General features: G+C 37.4%; 1 protein-coding gene across 2 annotated transcripts in view; it reads left to right on the top strand.

The window, feature by feature from the left end:
• Nucleotides 1-12756, top strand: part of LOC126965223 (Golgi-specific brefeldin A-resistance guanine nucleotide exchange factor 1) — a 54458-nt gene extending 41702 nt beyond the window's left edge. The window contains exons 23-30 of one of the 2 annotated variants that reach the window (XM_050808686.1): nt 567-682; nt 1637-1718; nt 5144-5229; nt 7522-7692; nt 8398-8565; nt 9981-10080; nt 10794-11257; nt 11738-12756. In XM_050808686.1, the coding sequence (XP_050664643.1) occupies nt 567-682; nt 1637-1718; nt 5144-5229; nt 7522-7692; nt 8398-8565; nt 9981-10080; nt 10794-11257; nt 11738-12409 (1859 nt within the window). In that variant the 3' untranslated portion in view covers nt 12410-12756. The remainder of the gene's footprint in view (nt 1-566; nt 683-1636; nt 1719-5143; nt 5230-7521; nt 7693-8397; nt 8566-9980; nt 10081-10793; nt 11258-11737) is intronic. The other variant, XM_050808687.1, reaches the window with a different exon arrangement.

The raw sequence follows: 12756 nt of genomic DNA, 5'->3' as shown, positions 1-12756 counted from the left end.
TGTACTGTTGTGGTCTGTTTCACACGTCAACACTGGCGTGTTGACGCCGTACGCGGCGTCCGAACACCGTGCGCCGCGTTTCTAGTCATTTTTAACCTTTGCAGCGTGAAGGTCGTCGCTCGCGTCACACAAAATGATGAGGTTTGATAATGGAAAGGACAAGTTGTTGATTGAATAAATAAAATCTTATAATGCAGAGTATGATAAAAGTGACAAGAATCATAAAAACAATATTTATAAGCATCAATGTTGGGAAAAAAATAGTGGTGCAGCCACTGAACCACCAGCGTCACGCCAGACGTATTGATTATCGATCGCCGACGCTGTGCGTTGCGTCCAGACGTTGGAAGCCACGGAATTGAACGATGACGCTAACGCTAAACGCCGCGTACGGCATAAAATAGGAGACCATAGCCTAAGACGTAGCATGCCACGCACACTAAAGTAATAAATCTGGCCAGTTTTCATCAGTTGTCTAGCAGCAAGACGCTCAATCTAGACGTTAATAAATCATGGAAGTTGAGGATAATTTTTACACGGATGGTAATTTATAATAAATATTTTAGGTAAATCAAAGTTAGAGACGTCTGGGTCGCGGCGAAGTCGTCGCGGCGGGGCGACGTCGGCAGAGGGCTCTGGTGATGAAGACTCACCCGACCAGTACCACCTGGTCAGCATACAGGTGCGTTGTTTACGATAATAGACTGAACACGTCATGATCGGTTTTGGTACGGCCGGTTTCTTCTCATGAGCTCTAATATTTTCGAACATATGATAGATTTTTTTGTATTAGGTTCACTAAACGGGATACACTCTAAGTATTGTATAAAACAGAAAAATAGGTTAACATGTAGGGGCGAGTGCCTCCTTCTGGAAGTGAACACAGCATGCTTTTAAATGTCTAGATTTTATATAAAACTTAAGCTATAGATGAACACAATTCAACCCCACAGTCCCCAAGCCAATAATCCGCTTTTAGCAGAAGTCTTCTGAACCTAGGGACTCACGGATTGAATATGTCTACCTTCTGAAGACTTCATTATACAGAGAACAAATGCGATATAAACTAGAATGTTGACCACAAAGATTCAGTTATTTAAATGAAATATCCGGACGACGGAGCCTTACTCGGATTTTTAAGAATGTACAAAACTTGAACAAAAAAAAACTAATAGGACATCTGGTTTTGAACCGGGGTCTTCTGCTTTCTACATCACCCAATGTTCCATCTGAGCTATTAGAGTCTTGTATATAGTGGCGAAATTTGCCTTCGTATTCTAATGTTATTGTAGCTGTTTCACATTTAAACACGGATAAAACTCCATTTTTTTTAAATTGAAACCTAGCTTGATCGATTTATCGCCCCCGAAATCTCCTGTATACTAAATTTCATGAAAATCGTTGGAGCCGTTTCCGAGATTCAGATTATATGTACAAGAATTGCTCATTTAAAGATGTAAGATATTTGTAATGACTCCTGAAAAGCGCTTTAACGGATACTAACTGAATATAGAAACACAAAATTGCTTACACTTTCGCTAATTATGTTTTTTGGAAGTAACCTTGCACTGAAATGCAATTTTATGTTCGCCAGTTTATGTTAAATGTTTTACAATTATTCTGTGCTAATTTTCAGCTGTTAGACCTAATGCACACACTGCACAGTCGAACCGCGCAGATATTTAAATGGTGGAAAGACGAGGCGGAACAAACACAAGGTATGTGTCATTTTATTTACAATCTAGCTGACTCGGCAAACGTTTTTTTGCCATATAAATTAATTTTAGAGTTAGACCGTTGCTTGGACATTGCAAAATTACTTTATCTTCTAAAATAAACGTAGCCTTTGTTACTCCTTATTACATCAGCTACCTGCCAGTAAAAGTCCCGTCAAAATCGGTCCAGCCGTTTCAGAAATTAGCCGGAACGAACAGATAGACAGACGAAAATTGTAAAAAAATAAAATATTGTAGATAGAATATTTACTTACCCGATTGAACCGGGAATCTAAAATGTTAATGTTAGTTGTATATCCGGACGGCAATGTCAGCCTTTTATTTTTCTAGACTTCTTCTAAACGTTAAAATTTATGGTCATCCTTTTGTTTCTGGTACTATGTTATGTAGCACAAAATAAGCCTTATGATGAAGCCTTTCGAACAGTATGATAAAGCTACAGGGTATATTTTTATATTTCTCGTGCATCGGATTCGAAATCCGAGTAATTTGCTATAAATTTGCTGTTTTTCCCGCGCTTTGTGAAAACAATAGTAAGTATTCCCACCTTAATGAACGGCAATGCTATTCTTTGTATTGCGGATGTCCATGGACTGTTGTTTTTTTTTATGAAAATAAGTGACGAGACGAGCAGGACGTTTGGCTGATGATAATTGATACCCCCCCGCCCATTACAATGCAATGCCGCTCAGGATTCGTGAAAAACCCCAAAAATTATGAGCGGCTGTTTCCCAAATTCGATTACTTTAGTCTCTGGCCCGTTTAGATTAGATAAATAACAAAATGCTTTTAATTTAAATGTTAGAAGGATATAAAATTTTTGAAAATATTTTTTCTAATTGGATATTTTTATAGAAATGCTTTTACATCTTGATCGTATATTCTATCAACAATAATTATTGTTTTATACAGGGTGTCCCGTAATCAGTGGACCAACGGGATACCCGTGATAGGGGTGGTCATCATCTATCGAAAACACCAAATTTTACTGTTCTAGGGCCAGTAGTTCAAAAGATATGATTTTTTAAGCATTATTTTGAAAATTCTACCCTTATCAACACAAAAGTTGAAAAAAAATATTTTTTATTTTTATTTTGCCCTGTTTCTTAACTTAAGGTGGCTGAGGAAACATGTGTCTTCACAATTAAATCCATTTTTGTGAATAAATATTGCCAAATTAAAAATTAAAAACCAAAACATGCGCAAATATCAAATAACTAAATTTGCAACGTGATGTTTGAAGCAAGCTAGTGCAAAAAAAATGTATGACAGCCTTGCGGACCATTATTTAAAAAACATCTGCAGTTCATACTGATTCCAAAAAGGTATAATTAATCATTATTGTGAAACAATAAAAGACAATAATTATTTTAAATCAACATTAGATAGCAATTTCTTGGCGGAATTTACAATAAAACAAAAGTAAATAGTTAGAATTTTTTTATTTATTTCTTATAATAAATGTTCGAAATGTCTTCCTCTTACTCTAAGGCATAGCCGGCATCTTCTTATAAAATTTCTTTTTAAACTTTTTAACGCCCTTTCATTATTTTTGACTTTTTCACTCACCACATTCAGTTTTTGTCTTAGCTGTCTTTCGTTATCGTTAACGGTTTCATATACGGATTCTTTAAAATATCCCCATAAAAAATAATCCAATGGATTAAGATCAGGTGATCGAGCTGGCCATGGGATTGTACCTCCTCGTCCAATCCACCTACTTGGGTAAGACTCGTTTAAATATTCCCTCACTTGTCTGCAATAATGAGCGGGTGCGCCATCATGCTGTAACCACATCCTCTCACATACCTCCTGTGGTACATTTGCTAATAAATTACTTAAGTCATTTCTTAAAAATTGCAAGTACCGAGCACCATTAAGCCTCGGTGGGAGCTCAAATGGACCAATAAGTTTACCATCTAAGATTCCAGCCCACAAATTGACTCCAAACTGGTGCTGGAATCTATCTTCTCGTACAATACGTGGATTCACAACAGCCCATTCATGTAAATTATGAATGTTAAACACTCCAACTCTTTTAAAACACGATTCATCGCTCCATAATATTGAATTGAAAAATAGTGGATCTTGTCGGCATCGGCGAAGCATCTCTGCACAAAAATCTATCCTCCGTTGATAATCAGCAGGTAATAGTGCCTGCACTCGTTGAATATGATAAGGGTATAAACTGTTTCTTTTTAAAATGCGATGTACTGTTGTTTTTGCTATACCAGTACGTCTTGAAATACGACGAACACTCGTAGAAGGTTCTTCTGTCACTTCGGCCAGTATTTGAAGTTCATCGACTCTTCTAGGTCTTCCCACGTTGTTTGCAGCTCCGGGAATTCTGCCTTCTAAATACGCGTTATTTACACGGAGAAAAATTCGATGATCCGGATAGCGGTCGCGATTAGGATAGCGCTCACGATACGTACGGGCTGCTTGCCGAGCGTTTGCATTACACAGACCGTAAATAAAATACATCTCAGCATATTCACGAGGAGTATAGGTATTAGGCATTTTATAAAATCCGGGCAAACAGTATCCAAATCACAAAGACAAACAAGGTCCAATTCAAGCGTCAGTCACCAAAAAAAAGAGTCGTAATGGTAGCGAAGTAAAAAACACGTGTGCAGCTACGAGCTATGAGCAAGTCTCTGATGAAACTAAGAATAATTTGAAAAATTAGGGTGTGGGGATCATAGGCGTCGGCCAATAGGACCCCGTAAACGAAAAAGGTACCTGAGCGAGAAAGAGATAGCATATTGTGTTATCTCTCTCTCGATAACAAAATAATTCTCAGAATAGATAGCGCTTAAATGTTTCTCGCAATTGGAGTCTAAAATTGGTTATTAAGTTATTTTTTTTGTAAAATGTAATATTGTTATACCTTTTTGGAATCAGTATGAACTGCAGATGTTTTTTAAATAATGGTCCGCAAGGCTGTCATACATTTTTTTTGCACTAGCTTGCTTCAAACATCACGTTGCAAATTTAGTTATTTGATATTTGCGCATGTTTTGGTTTTTAATTTTTAATTTGGCAATATTTATTCACAAAAATGGATTTAATTGTGAAGACACATGTTTCCTCAGCCACCTTAAGTTAAGAAACAGGGCAAAATAAAAATAAAAAATATTTTTTTTCAACTTTTGTGTTGATAAGGGTAGAATTTTCAAAATAATGCTTAAAAAATCATATCTTTTGAACTACTGGCCCTAGAACAGTAAAATTTGGTGTTTTCGAGAGATGATGACCACCCCTATCACGGGTATCCCGTTGGTCCACTGATTACGGGACACCCTGTATAGTTTAGTACATATTTTGTTATATACTGTGGAACTTGATTGAGGCGTTTGAAAAATATTCTAACGGCTCCTATGAAATTTTTATTACGGTTATTATAGGGGCAGAAGAATACGACTTATGGGAGGTGGCGTGGAAGCCGCTGTTACAAGGCATTGCTGAGTTCTGCACGGATAGAAGGAAACAGGTCAGTTGTTGTTTATCGTTGATAATGGAATGTTCAGGTAGATTGGTGATAACGGCCGTTCCCAATATACTATCTACAGATAGAGATAAATTACTACCTTCTACTGTCAGTCATTAGCTGTCACTAGTCTTTGACGACCCATATAGCTGAATGGTTAGTGACCCTAACTACTAAGCTACAGGTCGTGGGTTCGAATCCCGGTAGGTGCAAGCAATTTATATGATGAATATGGATGTTTGTTTCCGAGTCATGGATGCTTAAATGTATTTATGTATGTTTATATGTATTTATGTATGTTAAAGTAAGTATATTGAATTAAATATATCGTTGTCTTGCAGCCCATAACACAGGCTATATATGCTTAATTTGGGGCAAGATAATTTGTGTAAAAAAGTCTGTCAGTATTGTAATCTGAAGCTGACTCAATATACCCGATAAGTCATTCTTATCGCTATTATATTGGGACGCGTGAATTGAAATTTCCATACAAACTTGTATCGCTGGTAAGCTATTCGTCTTCCCATCGACAAGCAGCGTATGGTGAGTTACCGTTGATAAGTTTATTGGGACAGAAAAGTCTACGATAGTTACGGTTTTTATCTCAAGTAAGAGATGAGACGGTTGATAGAGAATAACTGTACACATTTATACTACCCGGTTACATAATCTCTGGAATTGACGTCGATGACGTCATATCGTCTCTTTGTTACGGTGTGCACTATGACGTTCTATATAACGAAACAACCTTAACGAGCACTTACTACTTACTTACATAATAAACGTCAAATTTACAGGAACGGCTCAAAGTGTGCTCCGCCTTGCTCAATTCACAACCTCGCTGGTCAGAATAAGGCTTGTGTGGCATTTTGCAAATAGCAAGGTGTTATTTAATAAAAAAAAACTTATACAGTTTAACAGTATTAATATGATTACAATGTTTTGTCATTTAAATAACTATAAATATAAGTAGCAATAATGATAGTTAATTTAGTTATAATGCACAGCCCCCGGTTACTACCTCATTTAATAAAATTCGTCAATTGCATGACAATTCACATATCATGTCAATTTTAGACGTTCAATTTCAATTTTTGATAGTACATTGTCATTCTTATATTTGTCGCTGGATGTATTTGTGGATAACAACTGCAATCAAAACGTGCTTAAAGAGGCAGGAGGGCCTGCATCAGAACTCATCTTGTGTGATGTATGTGGGTAGGTAGGCAGGCAGGTGGGTGTGAGCAGAAAAATCACAAGTCCTTGTTACAATCACAGTTGTTTAATCAGCACAGGGTTTATAATCGAAATACACATTCAAATTAACAATGTACAGTCTAAGCAACACGAAAACCAACTTAATCATATCACTAGATTAAACTATCGTTCGGATGCAAAGCGATTCGTCATACGCGTGGTGTGCGGGCACCGTCTCGAACAAAAAGTGAAGTCAAGATGTCCGCCCGCACTGCCATCGACAATGACGCTTCGCTAGGCTGACTTTTACAGCTAAAAGTCAACCTGACGTCCAACGTTGGCGGATGCGCCGTCATTCTATTAATTTCGTTATTTATTTGCACCTCGATCGTCTTGTTGACAAAATTTACAGAAAGTTTGTTGTGATTGTATCATTCTGTGTTTTTATGCAATGACGTTCTATATATAGACAAATCACATCGTATAAATACAAAGCCGAAATGTGGAACGTGCTTACAAAGTTACACCATAATATCATGCTTCGACTGCTGTATCTATTAATTGCCGCATTTACTTCAGTTGTTTTGATCAATATGTAGCAATGGTGAATTTTATTTTCTCAGATTTTGTCGAATTTTAATAATTAATAGGTCTATATTCTTTATCAAAATTTGAATGTGATTTGTCGTCCTACAATATTTTGGACGAGATCGTTTGTCGACGATATTTTAAGTAACTTCAATGGCAGTTATTAATGCCTTATTACAACAATATTATATCCGTATACGAAGAGTGAGAGGCGCATAAAATTTAACGTAGACGAATAAAAGACCTCTTTGAGCCCCTTTGTTTAAAATATTCTTGATCGGTAAGTGACAATGTAAAACATTTATTCGGTTTATGTTCGATTCGGAGAGTGACACACGACTAAGAAGAAAAGTGTGCCTACATTGTTATTAAGCACACTTATGTCGTTCTGCTATCAGACTGCAAATGAAATGTCCTTGAGAACAGAACGTCATTAGTTTTCAAAAAAAAAACCGGTATCGTTTTGCTTTCCAAGAAATTTTCGTGTATTAAAAAGTATGTTTTGCACAGGTGTCAAACAATGCGATCGCGTATCTTCAGCGCGCGCTCCTGGCGCCGGCTTTGAGCCAGTTGGGAGGAGCAGGCTGGGAGGCGTGCTTCTCTCACGTGCTGCTGCCGCTGATGACGAACACGCCGCGCCGCCCGGACACGGCCGCGCGCGCTGACACGCTCATGTGCAAGGTACTTTATAATGGCTGTGCACGTGTATAGCATAGTAGGTGTCTTGTTTAGCTACTAACTAGAAACAATAAATTCAATAAGCGAGCTAAGAGCTTCATAGGTCTTGGAATTCAAGTTTATGTTTTTTTATGGAATAGGAGGACAAACGAGCGTACGGGTCACCTGTTATTAAGTGATCACCGTCGCCCACAATCTCTTGCAACATCAGAGGGATCACAGGAGCGTTGCCGGCCTTTAAGTACGTGATTTTTTTGAAGTACCCATGTTGTACCGTCCCGGAAACACCGCACAAGAAAGTACATTCCACAGCTTTGTATTAGAATACCACTATATTCATATCTGGTTCTGCGCATGCCGCCTAAAATTGTAAAACATTAAGTAGGGTAAGTCGTTATATGATTTAGAAGACGGGCTGGGAGTTTTTTTATCAGTTCGTCTTCTTACGTTAAAGCCCCTTTACATCAGTTTGATGTAGTTTCATGATATTTACCGAGTGTTGTTGCAATATGACACCCAATGGTAAATAAATATATTTCTATTATGAAAAACGTTCTTCTTTTTTATTTTCTTATGCACGTCTAATTAAAAAAAATACATAGAGTGACACCCACCATTGGCAGGAATCTTGATGTTCTACATAGTGACGTACCGTGTGCAGCGAGCTTTATATGTCGTCCGTACTGATGACGTGTGCCCCCTGCGCAGGTGTTCCTCCAACACCTGCAAGTGCTGGGCGGACGGCCGACGTTCTCGTCGCTGTGGACCAAGATAGTGCGCGTGCAACAGTCGCTGCTGTCGTCGGACGCCGAGCCGCTGCGCGAGGGGGCGCTCGAGTCGCTCAAGAACATGTTGCTCGTCATGCACAGCGTCAAAGTGAGTTGCCACGTCCAGAATTACTAAATTAAATTGTTATTAATAACTCATATTTCAGTGCCAGTAGACGAGGTTCTGCTAACACATTCAAACTCTTGTCAAACAAGCAGCGAAACGAAAGTGTGGCGAAGTGTTTTCATTTTGTTATGTATACGATAAGTTACGTGGCGACCCGAAAAGCGTTTACGCCAGGACAAACCAAAGAGAGCACGCGAAGCGAGGCGTGAGCGAGATAGTTGTATTTTTTTATGATAATAAGGGGCGAGACGAGCAGGACGTTCAGCTGATGATGGTAATTGATACGCCCTGCCCATAACAATGCAGTGCCGCTCAGGATTCTTGAAAAACTCAAAAATTCTGAGCGGCACTACAATTGTGCTCGTCACCTTGAGACATAAGATGTTTAGTCTCATTTGCCCAGTAATTTCACTAGCTACGGCGCCCTTCAGACCGAAACACAGTAATGCTTACACATTACTGCTTCACGGCAGAAATAGGCGCCGTTGTGGTACCCATAATCTAGCCGGCATCCTGTGCAAAGGAGCCACCCACTGGTATTAGCTGGCTTTGTATGCATGACGAAAAAAAGAGACCGAATGCGAGACGAAGAGCACTTCTCCATGCTTTCAGTTCGCATTTATGATTTTCAATACCTTTAATGTTATGATTGGACAAAGAGCACAAAGTAAAATTTTAAAGTAAATATCAAATCTTACGCAAATAGCTTACGAACAACACAGAGATTCATAATTGTCTCAGTATGGGTAACGTCATGGCAACCAATAATAAATTAGACTTTAATATAAAAATCTAGTTACTCGACAAAAATCTTAATCACCCGTAATGCAGTTCCAACTGCCGCCTACCTACCACTTCAATCGGCATGTTATCTTATTCTCGTTTTTGTTAATCAGTAGTGGTACTAAACTCGTTAAAGATTTTAAGACTTAAACAACAAAATTGGTGTAAAGCTCGTGATAATCTTATATCATTTAAACGTCTATATACATAGACAGTGCAGCAGTGAAAACATCGAAAAAAAAATAGAGGTTGACAGTTTTTACCTTTAATTTGAACAATGCACGCACACTAACACAAATCGCGAGTGTAAGTAGTAGCTTGTCATGCACAGTAAAGTTTTATACTTGGCCCGTTTTCAGCGATTGTCTAGTAGCAAGAGGCTCTATCTAGAATCTAGACGTATAAATTATCTATGGTGAAAATAAACTCTACCTACATAGATTGTTATTTAATTACACGCACGTGTAGTACGGCTATTTACACGCCTGAAACCTAGAACTGCTAAGGTATAATTTGTTTCAAGTACGTGAATATTATTTTATTTTTATGATATAAATTCTATATTTGTCTATTATAATATAAATATTGATATCCCTATTATGTATGCACATCAGATATTCAACAACGGTGAGTGCTACAACGAGCTGTGGTACATGACGTGGGACATCATCGGAGAATTTCAGCCTACCCTCAAACAAGAGCTCTTCCCCGATGGTGACTATATTTCATAATTACCTTTTTCTTCATACATATCACTACTTCTATATCATCAAATTGTAACAGACATATAAAAACACGCAATATTATGGTGTATGTGATTTTTATACACTTATTATGGCCTTAGTTCTAACTCTTATGTTACTTACATGATTTACTGTAATTATGCGGATGAAGACTGCCTCTTATTTTTATTAATGCTAAACCACGAAGTAGTTGGATATTTTTTGTCGTACATAAATTCAATTTGACAATTCGTAAAATATAGTTTTATAATTCATAATACATGGAATAAGCGGGATTCTTCTGCGGGGAAACTAAATGATTTTCCTTCACTATTAAGTCCATATCAAAATGATATAATTACCTTAATATGTTTCAAACTATCAAAGGCTGTCTTATCTTGAAAAATTACAATCTCTAGGAATCCTGTTATCTAAACGGTTTTTTATATTTTATTTCCATGTTGTCAGAAGACATTAGTATTCATGTTGCAAACGATCTTGCCAACCACTTGATGTTATGTGATCACCGTTGCCTACTCTTGCAACACCCAAGATATATAATGCAGAAGCGTTGCTGTCTTATAAGCTGATTTTAGTAGCTTTCGATGGTATTGGCTTGCGTACTAACATAGTTTCCTATACTGCCGAGTACTTAATTAATCATTAATTGCATTTAAGAAATTTAATCATCGTTTTTTTTTCTAGTGAACGACAACACAAGACCAACACAGAACCTGCCGAGTCACATGCAGCCGGCCATACCTCACTCCCTCCCAACTCTCATCCCCGTCGGAGCAAATAGTACGAACAATCATCCACTAACTGACACAAACAGACAATCAGTAGTAAACCAATCAAATGCACAATCTAGTCCAATACACATCCAATCAAATATCCTTGTAGGTCCGGTGGCCAACTCTCCTGTTAATTTAATTCACACGCCGCCAAGCGGGCCCACTTTGATAGCTCCGACACCCATTACGGCAGTACCCGGACAGGCTTATGCTAGTTTTAGCCCAGTTAGATCCAGTGGACAGAACGTGGCTCCAATCAATCGAGTATTATCACCGGTGTCGTCTATACCAATCAGCGGTATGGTACCAATCAGAAATCCTTTGTACGACCAATCAGGGCTCACCTCTTCTGTGTTGCTACAGCCACTTAACGAGGTAGGTATACCTTATAGTATTTAATGTATAATGATTTGTCCTGACTAACTGGTTCATCAACGCATTGTTTTTTTCTTATTCAGTCACTCGCCAAAAATGACATGACAAAATTAAGGTTGTCTACTTTTCATGTTTAATCATTACATCAAATTGGCTTCAATTAAATTTTAAAATTCATTGTGTTTTATAAATAAGAATAGCAAGTCAAATCAAAACTTTGTCTTACAGATCTATTGATTGAGGACTTATATTACTGTACTAATTTATCTTTGTAGAATCCTAATGAGCATTTAGAATTAATTTTAAACAATGGGCTAGATGGCTCTTTTAATATCATTTAATAAAACTAATAAACAATTGATATTTAAATCTTAGTTTAATATTATCCACGGGCTTAAAACTTAGCCAAATATACAATAAATTTTACAAAAAATGTTATTATCAATATAGCTGTTTTTAAACTATAATTGCTATTTACAGATGATCTCTACATCGATCGGAATATCTATTCAGACTCAACCAACGGACCAATCACTTGAAACAAAAAATGTGGAAGTTACGTCTAATCAAGTCAACGAAAATCAAGACAAAGAAACCATACCAATCGAGTCAGTTACACATCAATTAAGAGAAATAAAACCAATTGAATCAACAATCCATCAAGGTCTGGCGGCAGCATCTATAAATACTACCAATCAATTGACAGAGACTTCAAACCAATCACTTATGATCAATCAGGACCAAGCAAAATCAAGTGACGTATTATCTAATCAAATAGATCTTGGCATGGACGCTCAATACAATCAGTCATTATCTACAGAAATGACACAAACCAATCAGTTATTGCAAAACAAACCAATCATAGATGAGAACGTGCAAAGTGGTGAAATATTCGCCGAGTACATAACAAACCCGTACAACGACGTCACATCGCAACTGTTCGACCCCGAAGATAACACCAGAATCCTCAATTCTGAAATCCAGAAGTCGTTCAGTGCCAATGTGACACCTATGCATAGTGCGAATAAGACTCAGTTCGGCTCTACGGACAATGTAAATCAGTCGAGTATATTCAATTTCTCAAACTATTTTGGCTCACACGTCGCTGGTTCGGAAGTTTTTGATACTCTGATGTCGACGCAAGAGGGATAGCGGTGGGATGTCGACATCGGCACATGGCTTTAGGCACCTGTACGCGTTTTACGACTGCCACTCGAGACTATAATTATACGATTAGTCGATTACTACAGTCGCTAAAGATGGATAATTTTCGGTCGTTGACCTTATAGTCGGAGAGCTGCAAATCAATTTGCGCAGGGTGATATTAATTATATCAAAGTCTATTATTATTTCTGCTAGGTATTTATTTTTATATTGAGAAAGTTTAGTTTATTCTTGTTTTGTATTATATTGATAAATAATATGAATAGTATATAGTAATAATGATGTCTCAAAAAAATCCAACGAATGACGAGAAATAGTTAAAATATTAATTTAAA

This window comes from Leptidea sinapis, chromosome 7 (genome assembly GCF_905404315.1).
Source record: "Leptidea sinapis chromosome 7, ilLepSina1.1, whole genome shotgun sequence".
Classification (NCBI taxonomy): Eukaryota; Metazoa; Arthropoda; class Insecta; order Lepidoptera; family Pieridae; genus Leptidea; species Leptidea sinapis.
Note: the sequence above shows the minus strand (reverse complement) of the source record. Positions and strands in the feature narration are given on the sequence as shown.